We start from the raw sequence: 26,989 nt of genomic DNA, 5'->3' as shown, positions 1-26,989 counted from the left end.
TGTGATCGAACATAACAAGAAAGGATATTATTATGTCTCCACAGAACCTTTCAAAGGTGGTGTATTAGTACAGAGACTAGTAGACTGATATGTGTAGAGGCCACTCCATTAGTTAATCTTTGCTAGAGCTGCTGAATGAAAATATAAACAGGTGATCATCGTTCAAATGTTCATCTCATAAACATATGAAGACGATCGTAAAACATGAATACAGAGCTGTGTCGAAAGGCATGTGCTCAATCAGCAGACAAAGTTTGCTCAAAGCATACTTTGAAGAGGCCTAGCAGCTTTTCTGATATAACTTTTCCAAAGAATATTTGAAAAAAAGGATCTTGAATGAATCAGGCTACCTCAGAATGTCTTATGTGCCATGTTATGGACATGTAACGGGCAGGTTGGTTGCCTGATGCTGTTCAGATGAACATGACCAGGCCTTGATTTAGCAAATAAGCGATGGAACAGCTTTGTTACTAGCAGATATTTAATTAGAAAAATTACAAACTCCATTCATGGAGATGAGTTATTGACACTGCCACTTGTCCAATTCTTGACTTACTTAAGGTGTGTGTGTGTGTGTGTGTGTGTGTGTGTGTGTGTGTGTGTGTGTGTGTGTGTGTGTGTGTGTGTGTGTGTGTGTGTGTGTGTGTGTGTGTGTGTTAGTTACATTGTTTTACAGCCAATGCACGCAATAGTATCTGACTTGATGTAACTTGACTAAAAGGGCTGCCCGGAATAAAAATAAAGAAATAAAGGCTTCAATTAGGCTGCAGGAGTGTCTGGTGACCTGGCAGAATCTAAGACGGTCGTCGTGGGAACCTTGCAGTCGTTGCGCTTTAACTTAAGTGATTGGGACTCGTGACGTAGATAGTATGCAGAAACCTAACACTTCACGTGCCAAGGCAAGCAACACTCATGCAAGAGGCAGCCCGGTGTAGGATATCATGTGCGGGCGTCGTTGCGAGAACCGCTAGAAGTGCGACTTTCAAAGTTATATACAGAGTAGGCTTCACGCGGCTAGTGGACGCCTTTATAAACCGAAATAAGGTAAGAGTGCACTTATTGATGTCGTGTGGTTGTGTTACAAGGTTTGAACACATTACATTGAGCACATGGATGCGCTACATGGTTATCTGCTTAATACCATTATGTTCTCGCATTGGACTATTAAGAGAAATTAGCACAAACTAAATTAGTCTTATTTTTTTTTGTAATTTCTCAGGAAAAAGAAAACAACGGACAAATGAATGTTCATTTGTTCCCCATATCATTAGAGACCTGCAATGTCCTTCACGATACATATAAATATAAAATAAATAGGCATATTGTCTACCGGACTATTAAGATAAATTAGCATACAACAATTCGTCTGTACAATTTATATAACTGTTCTCAGGAAAAATAAATAACGTACGGGGTAATGCATGTTGTTTCATTTGTCCTAACGATAAATGAAACAACGTTCATACGACAACGTTTGACAAGTTTAGCTCTATTTTATTCTCTCCAAAAAAACTCAGTTTCCACATTGGCCTGAAACAACGGGGCTCACCGCTGACAGCCCCGCGCGTTACGGGGCTGTGTCCGCGCCGCGGGTCCGGTGCGTTTGGGTTCTGGGTTTAATTTAATTTAAACATATTTGCACTGGGAGGAAATGCCCAAAACAGAATAAAGTGCAAAAATAATCGGTAGTAATGATTATGCTGCCGCATTGTGCTGTAATTTTCTTAATAATAATAATAAAAGAAAAATTAAAAATAACTTCTTTTTTTTTTTAAGTGTGCCAATGATTATGCTGCACCGTGCCAGTGGTGGCACGCGTGCCTAGGGTTTCCGACCCCTGTTCTAGATAGTCCTTCTGGCAAGAGAATAAACAGTTTAACCTCAAGAGAATTAAACTATCCTATCCCCAGTCAGATTCATGTTAATGAAACCTAGAAACCCCAAAGCCTATCTCATTATCTTGTTTATGCGGAAGCCCTTCATGGCAAAGTCTCAAGAGTGTCTGGGCTCTTGTTCTTTGATCCAGGCTACCCGGGAGTGTCTGAGCCCTGGTACCGACATGTAAACGGGCAAGCTGTTGATGGGAAACACTGTTCAGATTAACCTGCCTAAGCTTTGGCTTTCCAAATAAATGATGAATCAGCTTTGTTACAACTGTCCATGAGTCATAGACAAATGTCCTGTTGTTCAGACACACACACACACACACACAGTGTGTGTGTGTGTGTGTGTGTGTGTGTGTGTGTGTGTGTGTGTGTGTGTGTATATTATATTGTATTTGCATGTTTAACAAATAATAATATAATAATAATATTAATGATGATAATAATAATAATAATAATATAATATAGTAATAGTCAAATCACCATACACCAACTCACATTTGTGTATGGGCTCCTGAAAGTCCTGCTGACTGCAGAACATGTAATATGCAAAGGTAAGCAATCTTTATGGGGGTTTTGTCACTGACAAACTCAGTGTGTATGTATGTGTGGGTCAACACAGAAAAAGTGATGGATGGAAAGTCATCAAACTCAACCGTGTAGGAGGCAGTAGATACAAAGTGAACTGCAGGTAATGTCAGCCAAGATGACATCGTCGTCGTCATTTCCTTGCACACCTAACCCCTTACACTCCCCAACCTAACGTCTTTACCAAACAGAAGCCGCTGTGTGACTCGTCTTCTGGGGCGATCTTACCCATATCTACCAGTTTTTAGTGACTTCTAAAAACCCATCTTTATAGACAAGCATTTCTAGAGATTTCCATCCATGTCCTTTCTTTTGGTTCTACTTTTGTTTAAGTTTGGTCAGTCATTCGTTTACTATTTATTAATGCACAGTGCTATAGAAATAAAGCCTAAATGAAGTGTTTGTCAGTGAGTCTGTGACGTGACAAACTTTGGCAGACGCAGCTGTAGGAAAAAGGTCTGCTTCCTGTTTTTCTCTTTCTCTCGCTTTCTCGCTTTCTCTCTCTCTCTCTCTCTCTCTCTCTCTCTCAACGTACATCTCTCTGCATCGCTTTCTCTCACTCCTTCTCTCTCCCTCTACGTTCCTCTTTCTCTCGTTCTGTCTCTGCTTCTGAAAAGCCCAACCCATTCCGCCCAGGCCTCGACAAACATGACAACACAGCATGGCTCGCCACCCTTCATTTTCCATTACACCAGACCCATGCAACACCAGACCCACGCAACAGCGTGACGTGGTCAGCGGCACCGAGCCCTGTTCTGTTGGCTCCCAGTCCGCTCCTCTTGCACTCTCCCTCCCTGACGAGTAGTGGCCCCAGTTCTGTTGGCTCCCGGTCCGCTCCTCTTGCACTCTCGCTCCCTGACAAGCAGCTGGGCCCAGTCCTGCAACGTGTGGTGCGGTTTGGCTTGGCGTGAAAGAGCATGACTCAAACAGCTGCTGGACAAGGCCCTCTGTATTCCCTGTAGATCGATGGGAGACGCCTCCTGGTGCCTCGATGACCACAGCTTCTTTTTCCTGTACACCTCAAAGGGACTACACGTCCGATTTTACATGCTTAAATTGCCAAAATGTCAATAGCTTGTCATTCAACTTTATAGATGTGACCGTCCACGACTCTACTTCGGGTAAAACAGATGACAGGCTGTTTTAAAAAGCAGCTGACTCTATTTTGACTCAATTATATTTGGAACGGCACAGTTTTGCCCGGAATAAGTCAGGAAGTGGGATTTAAATATGCTGCGCGAGTGCACAAGTGTGTAAAAAAGTGAAGTAAAGCTAGCTTAGCTAGCAAGTCTGTATTAATGTGTAGTTAGTTTGTGTTGTTGTAGGTATTGTTTGTGTATTTAGTGCAGGAGCTCGGGCAGACTGTTTTGTTACCAAAGATGTCCCTCATGAAATGCTATCTCTAATTATTACACAGTGTACCTTTAAGGGCTAATGAGTCTTTAACATTTTTTACATTTTACATTATATTGACATGCAGGGCTTTGAAGATTGACCATCCAGGGTTCCACTCACTGTATTGCCCCCCTGGTTCAGCAATTATCATCAATTATCATCATCAATGATGAATCATTTCATTCATTCATCATTATACAGTTGGATATACACAATTATAATTAATATAATTTATGATTATTATTATATCCATATCTTTCAAAGTGAAATATTTATTCATATGAAATGGTTCCATTGTTGTTAACTGGTTTTGTCTGTGCTATTGCAGAGTTATCAAAGATGAAGGGGAGAAAAGGCTTGACAATCGAGGCCTTCGTTCTGATGGGGGTCTTGTGCATCGTGTTTCTGGTCTGGAATAAACAACCCACTCAACCCAATCCAGACACCACGGCTCCAAGAAGATCAGCCGATCACGATGAGCTCCTCCCAAAAGCCACCACGGAACACATGAGGCCGCCGGCTCGCCGCGTCTGGGACGTCTGTCACCAGAACCTGACTGTTTCCAACGTCAGTGGCTTCTCCACCTTACCGGGCCACCTCAAAGACTTCCTGTACTACCAGCACTGTAAGTCCTTCCCCCTGCTGCTAGACCTGCCCGACAAATGCGGCGGGCCGGACGGCTCCTCCGACGTCTTCCTGCTCCTGGTCATCAAGTCGTCCCCCATGAACTACGAACGCAGGCAGGTGCTCCGGGAGACCTGGGCCGAGGAGCGGCCTCACGTGGGCCTCTGGATCCGCCGGCTCTTCATCTCGGGGACGACCGGCACCGGCTTCGAGAAGCGTCGGCTGAACAAGCTGCTGCAGCTGGAGCACAGGAAGCACGGCGACATCCTCCAGTGGGACTTTAAAGACTCCTTCTACAACCTGACCCTGAAGCAGATCCTCTTCCTGGGCTGGATGGAGGAGCGCTGTCCCCGGGCGCACTTCCTGCTCAACGGCGACGACGACATCTTCGCCCACACGGACAACATGGTGGAGTTCCTCCGCGAGCACGACGGCGGGCGGCACCTGTTTGTGGGCACCATCATCCAGAACGTCGGCCCCATCCGACAGCCCAACAGCAAGTACTATGTGCCCGTTCAGGTGCAGACGTCGGAGTCCTACCCGGCCTACTGCGGCGGAGGGGGCTACCTCCTGTCCGGCCACACCGCCATGGTCATATACAATGCGTCCAAGGCCATCGGGTTGCATCCCATCGATGACGTGTACATGGGGATGTGCCTAGCCAGGGTGGGGCTCAAACCCGTCAGCCACATGGGCATAAGGACTGCGGGGCTCCACGTCCCCTCACAGAAGATGGACTCCCGGGACCCCTGTTATTACCAGGACGTTCTGCTGGTGCACAGGTTTCTGCCGCATCAGATTTACATCATGTGGAACCAGGTGCGGGACCCGGCTCTTATCTGTTGGCAGAAGTGAACTGAACTGAAGTCTTCCCGCCGCGCCTTAAAGTTGCTGCTCGTTGTTACTCAATAAGGACAGTGGTAGGACCGGAGAGAGGGGTCTTGGTGCTTGGGTGCCTGTTGGAATGCATGTCTTCCGTATAGGTGCCGGGTTGATGATATAACAGGGATGATAATAATAATAATAATAATAACCGCACACTTTCATGACAAGTAACAATGTTTCAAATATAATCGATTTCAGAAGGAAATCATGCTGGTAAATGTATAATAGGATGGGATCATTTTATCACCTAAACACAAAGGGAATGTTGTAACATATATATATCTACCAAGGTGCCTAAAGAAGCGAGTTATGGATCTCTAGTGGAGGCCGTGGCTGACTGTTGTCTTTTTACTACAATATGGGTTCACAAAAACTGAAATAATTTTCACTATATATATTGAAATATATTTTTTTGAATCATAATCCTTTTCTTCTGTGTAAACTAAGATCATTAGCTTTACAGACTAAATAACTAAATAAAATGTATAAATACAACAAGAAACCGCATCACTCATCACCTCATCACATATGATGACATCGTTTTGAAAGTGCCAACTGTGGCCTAAAAGCCCCGTACAGGCAACCAAAGCTTCTCCCTGGTTGTGTGTAAGGGAGAGGTTAGGGGGGTGTTCAGGTGATTGCAATGCAACCTCACCGCTACATGCTACTTAATCCTACATACTGCAATTTTAGAACCCAAACTTTAAACATACCCCAGTCCTACCCTAGATCTAACCGTAATCCAACCTTTAAATGAATCCTTATCTTACCCTAGACCTCAACGTAAACCAACCTTTAAATCAGCCCTACCACTGCACTACCAAACACCGGAAATAAAGCTCTGCCAAAGTGATCCCTAACCCCAGAACCTACTTTAAACACAGGCCTACCCCAACCCTAAATACAAACCTAACCCAACCCCCCGCCCCCCTTTATATCACACATTTATATCACACCTCATCCCCAAATAATAGCATGTGGCAGTCAACCCTCAATCATTCAATTCCATCTGAAACTCACTTTCAAAATGTATGAGGAGATACAGGCCACTGAACTCGATACAACAGATGTGTTAAAGCAGAAGAGCACTTTCATTTATGAAGGTATATTTAGGTGCTGTTACTTGGAGGTACCCAGTGGCATGATGGGAAAGGTATTAATAACCGCATCATCATAAAAGGGCAGTATATGTGTATGTATGTCTGTTTGTACAGCTATCTATATGCTGGTTAACAATGGGCCACGCATTTGCTATTGGTATTGAGAGTGTGGGTTTCAAAATGGATTCTGATACCAAGGGGTGAGGTCAGAAGGAATGCTCATCGAGATGACCTACATGAAGGATCGAACGAAAACGGTGTCCCATGTTTTCACGTCCGTAGAGGGTAGGTTCAGGGAATATTCCACCCTTAGTGATTCTGTGGGATAATAAGGGGGAAAGGAATCAGATTTACGCTTCCCTCTAGAGTCGTGGTCCAGACTGTTTGTTCAGTTGTTGTTCCATTGCTGGAACAACAGGGAGGAAATTGTCACCAGGGAGGAAATTAATTATCTCCTCGCCATGTCACCATAGCAACACACTCATTACGCGAGTCATTTCTTTCCTCAGACAGGCGCACACCATTCTTAGTCAACATTGAATAAATGAATGAATAAGGAAAACAAAATAAGTGAATGGAATAGAATATAACTTTGTTTGCCCTAAGGGGGATTTTGTTGTACACATTTAAGGGGCTGCAAAAACATTCAAACTCAACAGGAAATACACTGTTGCTCAAAATTGCATTTACATTAAGGGCATTTAGCAGACGCTTTTATCAAAAGCGACTTACAATAAGTACATCTGTCAGAAGAAAGAAACAAAAATGGAAGAACAAAAATAGGTACACCCATTCCCATTATATAACTTTTATTGCTTTGATCAGACGCTACACAATGTACTATTACAGTACTATTTCAACTACGATAAACCTCTTAAATAATTGAGGCTGCATAGAAATACAATAATAAAAATTGGCCCTGAATCCAAGTCTCTTAATCCCTGATTGATAATTATTGGTGTACTACAAATCACTTCAGCAAATAACATTTGATAATAAATGCTCCAAGCCTCCCTTACCCTCCCTTTAGTTTATTTGTAAAGGGTGGTTACCATGAAGTCTATACTCAAAAATGTATATAACAGCTTGATACATCACGTGTCATTGGCCAAATGCCCACCAAAATCTCAGCTATTATTGAAGGATAAAAAAAAAAGATCTCTATACGAAATAAATGATTCATAAATGTTGTCATTTTCTTTGAACCTTGTATATGCAACACTCATATTGCACAATGCTGTGAGAGCTTCAATGAAACTATGAAATACAGTAGCATTTACTCCATTAAACACTGATTGAAAACATTTCAGGAAATGACATTATTTTTAGAATGGCTGACGGGTCCTCCCCTTTTATGAGGAGCATCGAAGAAGCAAAACACCAGAAACCTTGTATAGTTTTCCCACAACATACTACTACATACTACACAACCCATCTTCCTTTAAATTGACCTCAATCACTTTTAAGGAAATTCCTGTCTGTGTGTGTATGTGTGTTCAATCCATATATATATTCTTTTTTTACACTCAAAACACACACACACACACACACACACACACACACACACACACACACACACACACACACACACACACACACACACACTAAGATTGCTTAGCGACCCTGAATTGTGGCATGCATCCTCTTAAATTATTTTGGGGTAGCCCCGCTTTAAAAAAATAAATAATGGAACCCTTTCATCTATTTATATTTTTCCCACATAATCTTCTTTAGGTAACGTGGTAGATGTAGGATAAGACATAAGGGTTTCGTATTGTGTGATCGCTGATTGTCGTTGTGTTTTGGTGACTGAGGAGCTTGCACTGGCCCAGATGGTTTGGAGAGGAGAGGAAGGGAGACAGTAAGACCAGCTGCTCTTTCCGTTATTAAGGAATGTCTTGCCACCAAAATAAATCATTCATTAACAATGCATATATATATATATATATATATCTGAGTTTCATACCGGGATTCCATATGATCTGCAGGCAGTTCAGGCAACGACATTTCCAGATTTTATTTTGTGCCACATACCACAAACCGCATCCTCTTACCAGAAGAGCAACACCCTCCACTCTCTCTCTTCCTCTTAATCCTCTCCTGACAATCAGCACCTCTATATCTGCTGTATCTATCACATAACCTTAAGAATATTATATGCTAAAAAAGAGAATAGTGAGTTCATAGCGAAGCTCGCATCCTGCTTTTACTTGGGTTCATTTATGTATGATTTGGTGGTCCATGGAAAATACCCCGTTCATATAATTATTCCGCTGCCTTTCTTCTCTGCATAATGGCAGGTTGCAGCGCTGAATAATGAACCTCTGTCTACACCTGCTCTCTAATGAACCCTTTGGAGGCTGCTATCTAGCTACAGGAATTGGCAATGTGCCTTCTCGAAGGGCAAAACACTGAAAACTGCAAAAAAAAAAAATGTTTTGAAAGTATCAAATTCCGATACAGTTAAAATGTATTTTTTTACATATCCGTGTCTCTTGTAAAAATTGTTAACTATGGATAAAATGAACATTAAAACCGCTTTGAAATGACTACACTGCCATTCTGTGTGTGGTTACTGCTGGTCTAAGCCGCCTCACCTGGCCCTTGGTCAAACTGATTGTACTCCGAGCCTGGGTGAGGCTGCACAGCTGTTGCCTGTTGAGTGATCAGTGTGCCCAGGATAAACCAGCCATCACCGCACACACTCAGGAAGGGATATCCTGCATGGCAGCACGGAGCACTATCTGTGTGTATCATTGTACACACACTCTTCAATAAACCGGGGCGTGTGTGTGGGGGGGGGTTATAGATACCGGCCGACCGTTCTGGTTATAGGTACCACGAGTATCTATAACCATATATATGATGGCTCTCACAGGCCCTTCAGCTGAGCGTTTCTTCCTGGGCGATGCTGTGGATCTGGTCGCTCAGTGAGGAGAAGCAGGGCCTGTCCTCTGGACTGTAGGCCCAGCACTGCCTGATCAACGCGAACACCTGCAGGTAAGGGGACATATCGGCCAATTACAGCAGGTACGTCGTATCGCCATGGATACGGGTGGATAACAGGACACTGGAGGCCCCTCTTGAGGAGTTGAGACTTGAGGAGGGAACACGAGAGCGGCAGTGTTCCGAGAAAGTATAAGAAACGGAGGCTACGGGAATTAAGGGAATTCTGCCAAAAAAATAGAACATAGCCTATTTGTGAATCTAAATAAATAGATTTGCAAATGACAAAAAAATCTATTTTCGATACGTTTTACTATTTAAGCTCACCATGTCCAGTATTCAGAATTCAAAACATTTATTCACAAATAGGCTATGTTCTATTTTCTTGGCAAGCGGAGCCAGCCAGTCCTGTGCGAGTGTGCAAATTAGCCATGTGCGCCAAACAAAAGAAAGACGCAATTGTATAGAACTGATTATTGTGCATAGGTAGGCCTACTGCCGGGTTAGTTGTTGGTTGTGGTCTTAGTGAAACAGCCTAGCCTTGGAGTTGGAGTAGTTGGAGTGATTGTGTGATTGTGCGAGAGAGAGCGCACCTGCCGTGGTGATGTTTGGCTTGTTGTGGGCTTTGTGTATGTGTTCAATGATGTATCTGTCTGATCATATTAGCTGTAGATGGATGGTTAAATAATGTCACAAGATCGGATCACAAGATGCAGGCTCTCATTTGCAAGTGCACTGATTGTGTGCCCGTCTCCGATATGCTATATACCTGGCATTTATTCAGTTCATTTTTCTTCTGAGTGCGCAAGAATGGTGCCAATTATTGTCGTGTTTGCATTGAAATGCACAACTTTGCCTCTCCCTGTTATAAAATAACGTGCATTTCAACAACTTTAGCCAATGCAGGCTCCTATGTCCGTGTTGCTTTACGAGTGTTTTAAGTGTGTGCGAACGTGCGTGCGCGTGTGTGTGTTGTCATGTAGGCTATCATGCTGGCTTGCATCCATGAAATATTGTAATGTTATGGCCTAGGCTACTGCATGTTGAGAACATTGATCGATTCCTGATCGGTGTTGCGCAACAATTTGGGGATGAGGACATCCCAAATATTGACGGGTATTTCGCACACTGCCATCTCAATATATAGCCTAACATATAAAAATATAACACTGTACTAGACAAAAATGTATTTTCCACTAGCTAGTGGTGGCTGTTGCGTTCTTGAAGAAAGTAGTCTAATCCGGATCGCTTTTAACTCACTTTATTTGTTAAAGTATTTCGGTATGGTAACTATGAAGCAAAAGGAGGGGAATTGTATGGACACACGTGTGAGCAACAAACAGCAGGCTTCTGTATCTAACTCCCTAGTATGGACTGCCGGATGTTTCTGATTTCGTTGGCTCCAGGCCCTGCTTTAATACCGAGTAGGCGTGGCCTATGTGTCGTATTGGCTCCGCCCTCCTCACCTGTCTAAAGGTGCTGCTATCTGTGGCTGGAGTAGTTATTGCAGCTTATATGTCCTTCCCCCCTTGTGGCTATGTATAGTAATTACAGCTTATGTGTTTGATCCTACTTCCTAGTGGCTATGTACGGTAATTACAGCTTATGTGTTCGATCCTACTTCCTAGTGACTATGTATGGTAATTACAGCTTATGTGTTCGATCCTACTTCCTAGTGGCTATGTATGGTAATTACAGCTTATGTGTTCGATCCTACTTCCTAGTGGCTATGTATGGTAGCTCATGTGCTTAAAATACGTAACATGGTCAATACATTGTAGTGTATTATACTGTAGAGAAACTAGTAAAGTCAACAAAGCTTTATGTTACGGTGTAACATGGCAGGCACTGCAGCTCTCGACAATGCATTTCTTTAGTCTGGCATTTCTCTTCACTGATTGGTTAGAAAGCTTTCAAACTTAGTGGTCAAGTAAAAAAGAGGGAGGGGCTCGTTTTGCATACCTAATAGCCGCGGCTATTAGGTATGCAAAAGCGGCTAATCGTCCGCAGCTAAATGCGTCTAAGCCGTGGCTTAGAGCGTTTAAACCGGCCGGTTTCCCTACGGATTCCGGCCGGCGTCCGGCCGGTTTAGCCCTTTTACCGCGCCAGTCTAGGGCCGTATTATGGCCTTCTTGGCTTTCCATAGATTGGCGGTGGACTCACCCTGGCGGGGCAGTGGGCGGGAGCCGGGAGCCTCCAGTTGTCCTTCAGTACAGACAGCAGTTGCATGGGGATGGCCGCGCCCTGTGTGTTGCTGCTGATCCTCTGCATGTACAGCTGTAAACCACAGTGGAACGGGTAAGATCCACGTGCCCTCATCAACCCTTTTCACTGAGGTAGCCTCGTGAGGCTTTGCCTCAGGGAAAAGCCTCTGTTGCACCCAATGTGTGTTTTTAATTAGGTTGTGATTAGATAATTCTGATTCAGAATCAGGAACTCTTTAGGTAAGTTTACGCAAACAATAGATTTCTTCTGATATATTGGTACAGTGAAGACAAAGATAGTGATTATGTTGGTAAGAACTGTTTTTTCCAGTTTGGGTTAGGGTTGGTTGGTTAATCATTTATAATAAAGTGAAAAACTTCCTCCTTGGAGCGTAGATCTTGATCACGTTCCAGGCACATGGCAGATATGTATCACGCTGAATAGTGATGGGTATCGTGGCCAATTTCCTAAATCGATTTGATTTTGATTCATAAGGTTCTGAATCAATTAATTCAATTCAATTCAATCTGCTCTTAAATAATGAAAATGTCTCAACTGTTACAAAATACAAATGTACTTTATTTTTTCTCTTCATCTTATACAACAGGTTTTAAGTGCAAACTTGTAAATTGGACAGTTTAAACTGTCTCAAGTCTCAAGAGTGCAATTTTGAAATTAGAAAGGAATTGCAAGTGAAAGTGTACTTGAACTACAACATTCCATCACTGCAAATTGCATTAAGACATTGTTTATTAAAGTGCAAAAAAAATAATAATGGTAACAAAACGATCGATCTCATGCCCTATGAATTGATATTGCAAAATGTAAATGAAATCGATCCAAAATCGATTAAATTGACTTTTTTACCCAGCCCTAACGCTGAAGCGACACGACTGACATCACATGACATCGAGGTTAGAACCGGGGGTTGAGAAATCATACCAGATTGGCGACAAGGAAGGTGCGAATAGGAATCGCGCGTCGATTCTGAAGGCTCAAGGCTCAGTTTTGGTTCCACGTTGCAACGTAGGAATAGGAATCGCGCGTCGATTCTGAAGGCTCAAGGCTCAATTTTGGTTCCATGTTCCACGTTGCAAGGGGGTTTACAGACCCATTACGTCCTTGCGGACCCTCCTCTTGTCCACCGCAAGGGCCTGATGTGCGCCTCCCAAATATTGTAACCTTGCATCGAGGTGATGCAGCACTATCTAAGACACAGCTAACACACAACTAAGGGCTGTGATTGGTCCGCTCACTAAAACCTGACGCAGAACCAAAACAGGTTCACGACTGCGTCGAAGCGTCTGTGTGGTCATTACGTTGCGTCGACGCAGAACCATAACCGAACCTTTAGTCGACGTGGGATTTCCTAGTCGGTGCGCCCTGTCGTTTGGGTGTGTCATTTATCGGTCATGTGCAGGAAACGTTATCAAGTTCTACACTTCAAAGAGGAAGTCGTTGATGACTATTCATGATACATATTTGGTGTATATCAGTTCACTTTTAGTTCACATTTTTAGCTACTGACAAAGTTGCGTCAGGGTTTCAGACCTCCGAGTTGGAGTGCGTGGCATTGGACCCCCTTACCCGTTTGGGGTTCTGGTGGCGGTTGCAGTCGGAGAAGAGCTCGTGAAGCAGAACACCCAAGCTCCACACGTCCGACTTGTGGGAGAACTTGGAGGACTCTGTGATGGACTCTGGCGCATGCCTGGAACGGAAAGGCAAGTGTTAAAGGGTGGATAGGGTCACAGCTCCCGTTGTTGGGGATGTGTTGCAGTGAGACAGAATAGGCTGTGGCTGGTTAGATGTTACTGATTATGTTATTTATCAAGGTTATCAAAGTCAATAATTCATTAATTAATAATAAAATATATATTTTTGTTATATTATTAATAAGAATTTGACTCGTGTACTTGTACGATAAGATGTCATGAAATAAACTCGGATTCTGAACATGAATATGACTGCATTTGGGTTCAGGCATATAAAATGCTTTCTTTACTTTTCAGTGCATCTGTGTTATGTTACTTAAGCAGCATTCATCAACTTGGTAATAACAGTGAAGTGATAGGGTTAGGACTTTTGGTGCATTTCCATAAACACAAATGATGGATTGCTTTGAGAATAAAAATATGCCAAACCAGAAGATGGGGCTTTCTCCCGGTTGTGTGACGCAGTAGTACTCCTTGTCATACGGGATGATTTTGGTCAGGCCAAAGTCTGCGATTTTGACCAAGGAATCACTGGCCACCAGGATGTTCCTGGCGGCCAGGTCGCGGTGCACGTAGCGCATGCTCTGAAGGTACTCCATACCCTGGGGAGAAGAACAGGGTGGCGTTCACCAGGAGAAGTGCTGAGGTCGGGTCATTTGATTTCTAAAGCCCTTGATCACATTTGCATTCTCAAAGGGCTTCACACACCCCATTATATTTACATTTCACATTTACATTGAGGGACTTTAGCGGATGCTTTTATACAAAGCAACTTACAATAATTACGTTTGTCAGAAGAGACATAATATATCGCTGTCGGCAGGGACGTCTTTAGGCCTATTTTGGGGGGGCTTAGCCCCCCCAAGATGTTCAAAAGCCCCCCCTACAAAAATATACGTTTCTTGTTTTCTTTGTCAAGGACATCGTAACATGCCTGCACTTAACGTAATAAGCCAGACTATGAGTTGAAATAAATACTACTACAATTAGAAGTTTTATTTAATTTGGATAAAATTGTTTCCGAGAGCGCTGGCGGGAGGGGCTAGGGGTGAGGGGTCATTTAACGTTACATTTTCTGACGGGTCGGGCTGGCAACATGGCACTCGGCGGGCTGAGTTAAGAAATAAGAGGAGACAAAAGAGGATTTGCCGATCAAAGAGTGAAATTGTGAGGACTGCTTAAAGGGGACATATCATACCACCAGGTGTGAGTGTGATTAGCCATTACAAGCCGTTTTCAAAATGTGCTGCATTGGGACATCACAGGTGGGCGTGTCCATCTAGATGTATGACCGATAGATGGACACGCCAACCTGTGATGTCACGATGCTGCACATTTTCAAACCTGCTTGTAATGGCTAATCACACTCACACCTGGTGGTATGAGATGTCCCCTTTAAGGGAAAGAAAAGGCTATATCTACTGTAATTTTAGAGTAGCCGCCCTAGACTGTTCAACAACGTAGCTGCTAGCCTATGACAGCTATCGGTCCCTGCAGATTGCTGTTATAATCAGCAATTTTGTTAGAGTGACAAGTTACAACGATTGGCCTGGTGTCCCTAATGGTATATCATTCAACTCATTGACCAGATGGATATACGAAGGTACTTGAGGGAGAAGAAGCAGAGCACGGTGAGTTGCAGAGGAGCTGATGCTGACGGAGCATGCAAAGTCAGTCAAGATCTACTAGGCATACAGGTCGAGCAGCTTTATTTGGAAAGAGTGAGTTTATGAAACTTGCCTATATATTTTTTCATTTGCATTGATGGATACATTTTCTAACCTATTTTCCTTGAACTCGACCCCAATATGTAGACTTAAATCATACCAACTCTTACATTAGTTTAGCTTATTTATATTTTTAAAAAGGAGGACACCCTTAAGACTCAGGAGAGGGAAGCAGGAGGTCTTAAGGCAAGTAAAGAAAAGAGAGTGAGCCAGAAAACAGGCCCTGATAGATGCTCTGCTATACTCCCTACTGTAATAAATGATGAATTAAAGAACCACTTTAAAGATGTGCTGAACATTTTTCGGCATGCATTTCGGAAACTTCTAGGGGCTAAGCCCCCCCAGCCTCTAAATCCTAGTGACGTCCCTGGCTGTCGGTACAGTAAAGATATTCATAGAAACAGGTGCTAAGCATTTATAATTGCTATGTTATACAGGTTATATGACCCCCCCCCCCCCCCCCCGACCCTAACCTCCCTTAATTAAAGAAGAGGAAACCTTGAGAAGGAACAGAGAAAGGGGGATCCCTCCTTAATATATGATGCACATAATGGTAGCAAACGCGTAAAACAGAGTAAAGTATTGTTGGTACCTTGCAGATCTGCGAGGCGAAGAGCAGCATGCGTCTGAGGCCGATGGAGGCGTTCTTCTCCAGGTAGCCGATCAGACTGCCATGGGGCATGTACTCCATCACCAGGCTCATGCTGAGACGACCTGATGGAGGTTATTTCTCACTGAATTATGTAGGCCTAATTTAAAATATATATTTAATAGAAGTCGAAAACTAAGTGGGATTTGGGGACATTAAGTTAACAGTTTGCATGCTATTGGACTATGCTCCCCAGATTCCATCTCTGTAGCATGCGAGTTGCACTAGGAACATAGGCCACTACCATGACCTATGCCTTGTTATTAATGTTGTTCAAACAGAGAAGTTGTTTAGAAAAGAAAAGTGTGTGTGTGTGTCTGTGTCTGTGTGCGCACTGCGTGCGTCACATTCCGTGCAGACGCCTTTCAAGGGGCTTGGTAGGTGAATTGAGTAAACAACGTTTACTTGTTTTGGCGCACCTGAGGGGGATTCCTTCAACGTCGCTAACGAAAGCAGCGCTTAGTTGATTAAGCCCGGTTAGAACGCCAACTTCCACTTGAGGCTAAAGCCGTTCCATCAACGCAGTTCAGCCGCGCCTTGCTCAGGTTAGTTCAAGCCAGGCTTACGTTATCGTGGATTAAGCGCGCTCACGAGATATGTAACCAGCCCACAACCGTGAATGTCGAATTATGGATCAAATGTCCGAAAAGGACTCGAGCGGGATCTTTTCCAGCGGCGAACAGAAGCTGCTTGTGGAGGTCTATGAGGAGTACAAGCATATAATAACTCAAAAAGGGACCACCGTAACCATCAATAAATACAGGGAGGCTATCTGGCAAAAAATCGCCACTCTGTTGAATGCATAAATAGTATTAAGCGTGACATATTTTGATTGAATATTGGCCATGAATTAAAAAAGAGGGAGATAGTCTCGAGGTAACGTGTCGGACTTGGACCTAGTTGTCTGGGGTTCAATCCTAGGCAAGTTTAACTTAAACCAATCATCATCAAACTTAGTGTAGTCCAAGGCAAATGGGTCAAGATGCACCTCTCCAAATAGTATCCATTTCGGGCTATAGGTAGCGCCGTAACAATTAACTGAAAATGCAACCTCTCCAAATTGTACCCAGATTGGGCGATAGGGTGGAGCTATAACAATTAACTGAAAATGCATACTTTGGACGGCCATATATCCTGACCCCTTTCACCTACTGTCATGAAATCCTGTAGTAATTTGTCTCTCCTAATGTTGAGGACATATTTCTAGGAAAACAAGAACCTGTAACAAAATGGCGGCTGGACGTCCAAATTAGCCCAATCAATGTTAGGTTACTAAAGGCGGGGTTAACTTCAGTCAATCGTCGCCAAACTTGGTGTACTTAAAGGAGCATAGGTCATGGTTAACCAGGCTAAAGTTCATCAAAGTAGGACGATAGAGAACATCTTTGTAAGGTGTGGTGAGGAAGTGGTTCCAAGGGATTATTAATGGTAGCTTCCAAAGGATTTTTTTACAAACACCTGCACATTTCACCTTTGAATGCTTTTGCTTTTGTTAACTGCTTACGTTAATTACTTCCAGGATTCCTGATAGACAGGTGGATTGCTTTTAGAAATCAGAGTACAATTCTGCTCTAGCCATAGCCAACAATGGTTGGCTAACATTCAAAACTTTGAACTCCCGAACCTAATGTTTAACAACTATCGCTATTAAATGTGTCTGTGTCTGTGTCTGTGTCTGTGTCTGTGTGCGCACTGCGTGTGTCACATTCCGTGCAGACGCCTTTCAAGGGGCTTGGTAGGCGAATTGAGTAAACAACGTTTACTTGTTTTGGCGCACCTGAGGGGGATTCCTTCAACGTCGCTAACGAAAGCAGCGCTTAGTTGATTAAGCCCGGTTAGAACGCCAACTTCCACTTGAGGCTAAAGCCGTTCCATCAACGCAGTTCAGCCGCGCCTTGCTCAGGTTAGTTCAAGCCAGGCTTACGTTATCGTGGATTAAGCGCGCTCACGAGATATGTAACCAGCCCACAACCGTGAATGTCGAATTATGGATCAAATGTCCGAAAAGGACTCGAGCGGGATCTTTTCCAGCGGCGAACAGAAGCTGCTTGTGGAGGTCTATGAGGAGTACAAGCATATAATAACTCAAAAAGGGACCACCGTAACCATCAATAAATACAGGGAGGCTATCTGGCAAAAAATCGCCACTCTGTTGAATGCATAAATAGTATTAAGCGTGACATATTTTGATTGAATATTGGCCATGAATTAAAGAAGAGGGAGATAGTCTCGAGGTAACGTGTCGGACTTGGAACTAGTTGTCTGGGGTTCAATCCTGCAACGCAATTAGTAATTTAGGATTACTGGAGAAATCAAATTACTTTTCATGCCATTTATTTTCCATTTGTTTGACTATTCAAAATTTACTGACCATAGTATTTTTCTCAACAGAAGCGGTAATAATAATAATAATAAAAAATGATTTTATATAGCGCCTTTCAGGATACTCAAGGTCGCTTCACAAGAGTGGGAGGTGAGGGTGTGTGTAGGCAGTAAGTGAGAGTGCAAAATGCACAAGGCGCTGGGTGGGGTCGTGAGTTAGAGGCCATAGGCCTCAGAGAAAAGGTGTGGTTTCGTGTACTTTTTGAAAGTCTCCACGGAAGGGGCACAGCGGATGTTGGGGGGGGGGGGGGGAGCTGGTTCCACAGAGTGGGGGCGGACACGCAAAAGGCCCTGTCCCCAAAGGTCTTGAGTCTCGTGCGGGGAATTGCCAGCTGGTCCTTGTCAGAGGAGCTGAGGGACCGCAGGGTGGTGTAGGGGTGGAGGAGGTCAGAGAGGTAACGGGGGGCCAGAGCGTGAAGGGACTTGTATGTGAGTGATAGAATTTTGAATTTAATGTGGAACTTGACTGGTAACCAGTGGAGCTGCATCAGGGTGGGGGTGATGTGCAGCCAGGGCTTAATGCCAGTTAAGACCCTGGCAGCTGAGTTCTGCACATATTGCAGTCCGTCCAGGGTTTGAGAGGGGAGACCGGTGAGTATGGCGTTGCAGTAGTCCAGGCGCGTAGAGATGAAGCAGTGGATCAGGGTTTCAGAGTGAGGGTCGGAGTCGCGCGATGTTCTTCAGGTGGTAGAACGCAGATCTTGTGACGTTCTTAATGTGGGACTGGAATGATAGGGTGGGGTCCAGGATGACACCCAGGTTGCGGACTACGGGTGATCAGCCATCCACTTCCAGGAGTAGATCACCAACCTTCTTTTCTGGTCTTGGCTGCCTGCTGAGAAACTCACCTGAATGGAATTTATGTGGCTGCAATTCCCCATGCAGCAGTGTCTTCGTCATTGTGACAAAGGCTTATCAGTAACATTAATATTAACATTAACTATACCATGGGTTTTTGCAAGTTATATTCGGGTTCTAGGGATATTGTAAGACATATTTCTTATATATAAAAAGTCAATTGTTAGGCCTAATTTCTCTGATATGAAGGAAATAACAATAATAAGCCAACAGCAAGAATTTAATGACGTACCCAGGACGCAAACTCGGGTCGCCCATAGTACAGGGCTGATGGTAGACCTCTCACCCATCTGCTGGTTTGTTTTTTGACTTAGACAAATATCCTTTAGCACATATCATCTTTGGACCAATGTCTGCAATCTGACATAAAGCGAAGGCTGTACAATAAAGATTAAAGCACCAAGGAGCAATTGACTTCTAAAAAGGGTGTGGTTTAAAACGTGTAAAGACTTCAATGCTTATATCAACATCAAAATGGATTCCTAAGATCTTGAGTCCAATACAAAATTGTTCAGAATCAAATTCTGAACAAGATCAAGTCCACATATTTTCAATTAGGGTGTGGCATCTAAATGGGCGTGGCCTGTTACTAAAATCACCACAGTTCATAGACTAAATATTTGATTTGAGCGGGACCAACTTATTGACTGTTGGGGACCAAAGTAAAATGAAGTCAATTGACAAAACAAAATGGCCACCAGAGGCTCAAAATCATCAAAATTTAACTTAATGCCAAAAGGCAAGTTTAACTTAAACCAATCATCATCAAACTTAGTGTAGTCCAAGGCAAATGGGTCAAGATGCACCTCTCCAAATAGTATCCATTTCGGGCTATAGGTAGCGCCATAACAATTAACTGAAAATGCAACCTCTCCAAATTGTACCCAGATTGGGCGATAGGGTGGAGCTATAACAATTAACTGAAAATGCATACTTTGGACGGCCATATATCCTGACCCCTTTCACCTACTGTCATGAAATCCTGTAGTAATTTGTCTCTCCTAATGTTGAGGACATATTTCTAGGAAAACAAGAACCTGTAACAAAATGGCGGCTGGACGTCCAAATTAGCCCAATCAATGTTAGGTTACTAAAGGCGGGGTTAACTTCAGTCAATCGTCGCCAAACTTGGTGTACTTAAAGGAGCATAGGTCATGGTTAACCAGGCTAAAGTTCATCAAAGTAGGACGATAGAGAACATCTTTGTAAGGTGTGGTGAGGAAGTGGTTCAAAGGGATTATTAATGGTAGCTTCCAAAGGATTTTTTTACAAACACCTGCACATTTCACCTTTGAATGCTTTTGCTTTTGTTAACTGCTTACGTTAATTACTTCCAGGATTCCTGATAGACAGGTGGATTGCTTTTAGAAATCAGAGTACAATTCTGCTCTAGCCATAGCCAACAATGGTTGGCTAACATTCAAAACTTGGAACTCCCGAACCTAATGTTTAACAACTATCGCTATTAAATGTGTCTGTGTCTGTCTGTGTGCGCACTGCGTGCGTCACATTCCGCGCAGACGCCTTTCAAGGGGCTTGGTAGGTGAATTGAGTAAACAACGTTTACTTGTTTTGGCGCACCTGAGGGGGATTCCTTCAACGTCGCTAACGAAAGCAGCGCTTAGTTGATTAAGCCCGGTTAGAACGCCAACTTCCACTTGAGGCTAAAGCCGTTCCATCAACGCAGTTCAGCCGCGCCTTGCTCAGGTTAGTTCAAGCCAGGCTTACGTTATCGTGGATTAAGCGCGCTCACGAGATATGTAACCAGCCCACAACCGTGAATGTCGAATTATGGATCAAATGTCCGAAAAGGACTCGAGCGGGATCTTTTCCAGCGGCGAACAGAAGCTGCTTGTGGAGGTCTATGAGGAGTACAAGCATATAATAACTCAAAAAGGGACCACCGTAACCATCAATAAATACAGGGAGGCTATCTGGCAAAAAATCGCCACTCTGTTGAATGCATAAATAGTATTAAGCGTGACATATTTTGATTGAATATTGGCCATGAATTAAAAAAGAGGGAGATAGTCTCGAGGTAACGTGTCGGACTTGGACCTAGTTGTCTGGGGTTCAATCCTGCAACGCAATTAGTAATTTAGGATTACTGGAGAAATCAAATTACTTTTCATGCCATTTATTTTCCATTTGTTTGACTATTCAAAATTGACTGACCATAGTATTTTTCTCAACAGAAGCGGTAATAATAATAATAATAAAAAATGATTTTATATAGCGCCTTTCAGGATACTCAAGGTCGCTTCACAAGAGTGGGAGGTGAGGGTGTGTGTAGGCAGTAAGTGAGAGTGCAAAATGCACAAGGCGCTGGGTGGGGTCGTGAGTTAGAGGCCATAGGCCTCAGAGAAAAGGTGTGGTTTCGTGTACTTTTTGAAAGTCTCCACGGAAGGGGCACAGCGGATGTTGGGGGGGGGGGGGGGGAGCTGGTTCCACAGAGTGGGGGCGGACACGCAAAAGGCCCTGTCCCCAAAGGTCTTGAGTCTCGTGCGGGGAATTGCCAGCTGGTCCTTGTCAGAGGAGCTGAGGGACCGCAGGGGTGGAGGAGGTCAGAGAGGTAACGGGGGGCCAGAGCGTGAAGGGACTTGTATGTGAGTGATAGAATTTTGAATTTAATGTGGAACTTGACTGGTAACCAGTGGAGCTGCATCAGGGTGGGGGTGATGTGCAGCCAGGGCTTAATGCCAGTTAAGACCCTGGCAGCTGAGTTCTGCACATATTGCAGTCCGTCCAGGGTTTGAGAGGGGAGACCGGATGGTATGGCGTTACAGTAGTCCAGGTGGGTAGAGATGAAGCAGTGGATCAGTGGATCAGGGTTTCAGAGTGAGGGTCGGAGTCGCGCGATGTTCTTCAGGTGGTAGAACGCAGATCTTGTGACGTTCTTAATGTGGGACTGGAATGATAGGGTGGGGTCCAGGATGACACCCAGGTTGCGGACTACGGGTGATCAGCCATCCACTTCCAGGAGTAGATCACCAACCTTCTTTTCTGGTCTTGGCTGCCTGCTGAGAAACTCACCTGAATGGAATTTATGTGGCTGCAATTCCCCATGCAGCAGTGTCTTCGTCATTGTGACAAAGGCTTATCAGTAACATTAATATTAACATTAACTATACCATGGGTTTTTGCAAGTTATATTCGGGTTCTAGGGATATTGTAAGACATATTTCTTATATATAAAAAGTCAATTGTTAGGCCTAATTTCTCTGATATGAAGGAAATAACAATAATAAGCCAACAGCAAGAATTTAATGACGTACCCAGGACGCAAACTCGGGTCGCCCATAGTACAGGGCTGATGGTAGACCTCTCACCCATCTGCTGGTTTGTTTTTTGACTTAGACAAATATCCTTTAGCACATATCATCTTTGGACCAATGTCTGCAATCTGACATAAAGCGAAGGCTGTACAATAAAGATTAAAGCACCAAGGAGCAATTGACTTCTAAAAAGGGTGTGGTTTAAAACGTGTAAAGACTTCAATGCTTATATCAACATCAAAATGGATTCCTAAGATCTTGAGTCCAATACAAAATTGTTCAGAATCAAATTCTGAACAAGATCAAGTCCACATATTTTCAATTAGGGTGTGGCATCTAAATGGGCGTGGCCTGTTACTAAAATCACCACAGTTCATAGACTAAATATTTGATTTGAGCGGGACCAACTTATTGACTGTTGGGGACCAAAGTAAAATGAAGTCAATTGACAAAACAAAATGGCCACCAGAGGCTCAAAATCATCAAAATTTAACTTAATGCCAAAAGGCAAGTTTAACTTAAACCAATCATCATCAAACTTAGTGTAGTCCAAGGCAAATGGGTCAAGATGCACCTCTCCAAATAGTATCCATTTCGGGCTATAGGTAGCGCCATAACAATTAACTGAAAATGCAACCTCTCCAAATTGTACCCAGATTGGGCGATAGGGTGGAGCTATAACAATTAACTGAAAATGCATACTTTGGACGGCCATATATCCTGACCCCTTTCACCTACTGTCATGAAATCCTGTAGTAATTTGTCTCTCCTAATGTTGAGGACATATTTCTAGGAAAACAAGAACCTGTAACAAAATGGCGGCTGGACGTCCAAATTAGCCCAATCAATGTTAGGTTACTAAAGGCGGGGTTAACTTCAGTCAATCGTCGCCAAACTTGGTGTACTTAAAGGAGCATAGGTCATGGTTAACCAGGCTAAAGTTCATCAAAGTAGGACGATAGAGAACATCTTTGTAAGGTGTGGTGAGGAAGTGGTTCAAAGGGATTATTAATGGTAGCTTCCAAAGGATTTTTTTACAAACACCTGCACATTTCACCTTTGAATGCTTTTGCTTTTGTTAACTGCTTACGTTAATTACTTCCAGGATTCCTGATAGACAGGTGGATTGCTTTTAGAAATCAGAGTACAATTCTGCTCTAGCCATAGCCAACAATGGTTGGCTAACATTCAAAACTTGGAACTCCCGAACCTAATGTTTAACAACTATCGCTATTAAATGTGTCTGTGTCTGTCTGTGTGCGCACTGCGTGCGTCACATTCCGCGCAGACGCCTTTCAAGGGGCTTGGTAGGTGAATTGAGTAAACAACGTTTACTTGTTTTGGCGCACCTGAGGGGGATTCCTTCAACGTCGCTAACGAAAGCAGCGCTTAGTTGATTAAGCCCGGTTAGAACGCCAACTTCCACTTGAGGCTAAAGCCGTTCCATCAACGCAGTTCAGCCGCGCCTTGCTCAGGTTAGTTCAAGCCAGGCTTACGTTATCGTGGATTAAGCGCGCTCACGAGATATGTAACCAGCCCACAACCGTGAATGTCGAATTATGGATCAAATGTCCGAAAAGGACTCGAGCGGGATCTTTTCCAGCGGCGAACAGAAGCTGCTTGTGGAGGTCTATGAGGAGTACAAGCATATAATAACTCAAAAAGGGACCACCGTAACCATCAATAAATACAGGGAGGCTATCTGGCAAAAAATCGCCACTCTGTTGAATGCATAAATAGTATTAAGCGTGACATATTTTGATTGAATATTGGCCATGAATTAAAAAAGAGGGAGATAGTCTCGAGGTAACGTGTCGGACTTGGACCTAGTTGTCTGGGGTTCAATCCTGCAACGCAATTAGTAATTTAGGATTACTGGAGAAATCAAATTACTTTTCATGCCATTTATTTTCCATTTGTTTGACTATTCAAAATTGACTGACCATAGTATTTTTCTCAACAGAAGCGGTAATAATAATAATAATAAAAAATGATTTTATATAGCGCCTTTCAGGATACTCAAGGTCGCTTCACAAGAGTGGGAGGTGAGGGTGTGTGTAGGCAGTAAGTGAGAGTGCAAAATGCACAAGGCGCTGGGTGGGGTCGTGAGTTAGAGGCCATAGGCCTCAGAGAAAAGGTGTGGTTTCGTGTACTTTTTGAAAGTCTCCACGGAAGGGGCACAGCGGATGTTGGGGGGGGGGGGGGGAGCTGGTTCCACAGAGTGGGGGCGGACACGCAAAAGGCCCTGTCCCCAAAGGTCTTGAGTCTCGTGCGGGGAATTGCCAGCTGGTCCTTGTCAGAGGAGCTGAGGGACCGCAGGGGTGGAGGAGGTCAGAGAGGTAACGGGGGGCCAGAGCGTGAAGGGACTTGTATGTGAGTGATAGAATTTTGAATTTAATGTGGAACTTGACTGGTAACCAGTGGAGCTGCATCAGGGTGGGGGTGATGTGCAGCCAGGGCTTAATGCCAGTTAAGACCCTGGCAGCTGAGTTCTGCACATATTGCAGTCCGTCCAGGGTTTGAGAGGGGAGACCGGATGGTATGGCGTTACAGTAGTCCAGGTGGGTAGAGATGAAGCAGTGGATCAGTGGATCAGGGTTTCAGAGTGAGGGTCGGAGTCGCGCGATGTTCTTCAGGTGGTAGAACGCAGATCTTGTGACGTTCTTAATGTGGGACTGGAATGATAGGGTGGGGTCCAGGATGACACCCAGGTTGCGGACTACGGGTGATCAGCCATCCACTTCCAGGAGTAGATCACCAACCTTCTTTTCTGGTCTTGGCTGCCTGCTGAGAAACTCACCTGAATGGAATTTATGTGGCTGCAATTTCCCATGCAGCAGTGTCTTCGTCATTGTGACAAAGGCTTATCAGTGACATTAATATTAACATTAACTATACCATGGGTTTTTGCAAGTTATATTCGGGTTCTAGGGATATTGTAAGACATATTTCTTATATATAAAAAGTCAATTGTTAGGCCTAATTTCTCTGATATGAAGGAAATAACAATAATAAGCCAACAGCAAGAATTTAATGACGTACCCAGGACGCAAACTCGGGTCGCCCATAGTACAGGGCTGATGGTAGACCTCTCACCCATCTGCTGGTTTGTTTTTTGACTTAGACAAATATCCTTTAGCACATATCATCTTTGGACCAATGTCTGCAATCTGACATAAAGCGAAGGCTGTACAATAAAGATTAAAGCACCAAGGAGCAATTGACTTCTAAAAAGGGTGTGGTTTAAAACGTGTAAAGACTTCAATGCTTATATCAACATCAAAATGGATTCCTAAGATCTTGAGTCCAATACAAAATTGTTCAGAATCAAATTCTGAACAAGATCAAGTCCACATATTTTCAATTAGGGTGTGGCATCTAAATGGGCGTGGCCTGTTACTAAAATCACCACAGTTCATAGACTAAATATTTGATTTGAGCGGGACCAACTTATTGACTGTTGGGGACCAAAGTAAAATGAAGTCGATTGACAAAACAAAATGGCCACCAGAGGCTCAAAATCATCAAAATTTAACTTAATGCCAAAAGGCAAGTTTAACTTAAACCAATCATCATCAAACTTAGTGTAGTCCAAGGCAAATGGGTCAAGATGCACCTCTCCAAATAGTATCCATTTCGGGCTATAGGTAGCGCCATAACAATTAACTGAAAATGCAACCTCTCCAAATTGTACCCAGATTGGGCGATAGGGTGGAGCTATAACAATTAACTGAAAATGCATACTTTGGACGGCCATATATCCTGACCCCTTTCACCTACTGTAATGAAATCCTGTAGTAATTTGTCTCTCCTAATGTTGAGGACATATTTCTAGGAAAACAAGAACCTGTCACAAAATGGCGGCTGGACGTCCAAATTAGCCCAATCAATGTTAGGTTACTAAAGGCGGGGTTAACTTCAGTCAATCGTCGCCAAACTTGGTGTACTTAAAGGAGCATAGGTCATGGTTAACCAGGCTAAAGTTCATCAAAGTAGGACGATAGAGAACATCTTTGTAAGGTGTGGTGAGGAAGTGGTTCCAAGGGATTATTAATGGTAGCTTCCAAAGGATTTTTTTACAAACACCTGCACATTTCACCTTTGAATGCTTTTGCTTTTGTTAACTGCTTACGTTAATTACTTCCAGGATTCCTGATAGACAGGTGGATTGCTTTTAGAAATCAGAGTACAATTCTGCTATAGCCATAGCCAACAAGGGTTGGCTAACATTCAAAACTTTGAACTCCCGAACCTAATGTTTAACAAGTATCGCTATTAAATACAGCTGTGAAAATCGATACCTCTAGAATATGCTGATTATCCAGTGTAAGAGCCAATATGCCAATAATTGATTTATAATAAATATTTAGTTTAAAATGATTAAAAACTGCTAACAGTAATTTCATGTTGATTCATAATAAAAAACGAAACTGTTAAAATGCATAATTTAGTGATGTAAAAATGTTAAATATGTTATTTTCTATGTTTTGGGATTTTTACGTAATGACATCACTGTATAGTTCTAACGGTAACGGCGGTGACGTAATTCAGTTTGGAGTTTGACATTGATGGAAGCTACACAGTTTTTTGACCGTGCGTAAGACCATGCATTATACCGTGCGTAAGACCATGCATTATACCGTGCGTAAGACCGTGCATTACACCGTACATAAGACCGTGCATTATACCGTGCGTAAGACGTGTATTTGATTTTGAAGACAGGGTCATAATGGTCTTAATGTTGTAGGTCAGGGTCTTAA

At 43.3% G+C, this 26,989-nt stretch overlaps 2 protein-coding genes across 2 annotated transcripts in view; one reads left to right on the top strand and one right to left on the bottom strand.

Annotated features, from left to right (window-relative positions):
• The first annotated feature begins 834 nt into the window (after positions 1–834).
• Positions 835–7,806, top strand: LOC307078413 (N-acetyllactosaminide beta-1,3-N-acetylglucosaminyltransferase 3-like). The gene is made up of 2 exons (XM_079740201.1): positions 835–1,044; positions 4,195–7,806. The coding sequence occupies exon 2, from the start codon at positions 4,206–4,208 to the stop codon at positions 5,343–5,345; it is 1,140 nt and encodes a 379-aa protein (XP_079596327.1). The 5' UTR covers positions 835–1,044; positions 4,195–4,205; the 3' UTR covers positions 5,346–7,806.
• A 144-nt stretch (positions 7,807–7,950) lies between these two features.
• The window catches only part of jak3 (Janus kinase 3 (a protein tyrosine kinase, leukocyte)), a 37,718-nt gene continuing 18,679 nt past the window's right edge, over positions 7,951–26,989 (bottom strand). Inside the window, exons 20-24 of the mRNA XM_079740200.1 lie at positions 15,658–15,779; positions 13,768–13,940; positions 13,214–13,334; positions 11,585–11,698; positions 7,951–9,469 (exon numbers count right to left, since the gene is read on the bottom strand). Coding sequence (XP_079596326.1) covers positions 9,359–9,469; positions 11,585–11,698; positions 13,214–13,334; positions 13,768–13,940; positions 15,658–15,779 — 641 coding nt within the window. The 3' untranslated portion in view covers positions 7,951–9,358. The remainder of the gene's footprint in view (positions 9,470–11,584; positions 11,699–13,213; positions 13,335–13,767; positions 13,941–15,657; positions 15,780–26,989) is intronic.

The sequence above is a fragment of the Pollachius pollachius genome, assembly GCF_949987615.1.
Source record: "Pollachius pollachius genome assembly, chromosome: 7".
Lineage (NCBI taxonomy): Eukaryota > Metazoa > Chordata > Actinopteri > Gadiformes > Gadidae > Pollachius > Pollachius pollachius.
This window is presented reverse-complemented; position numbering and strand designations above follow the sequence as displayed.

What these genes read in the sequence shown, in the direction of transcription:
- LOC307078413 (XM_079740201.1), top strand. Translation starts at nt 4,206, where the DNA reads ATGAAGGGGAGAAAAGGCTTGACAATCGAGGCCTTCGTTCTGATGGGG.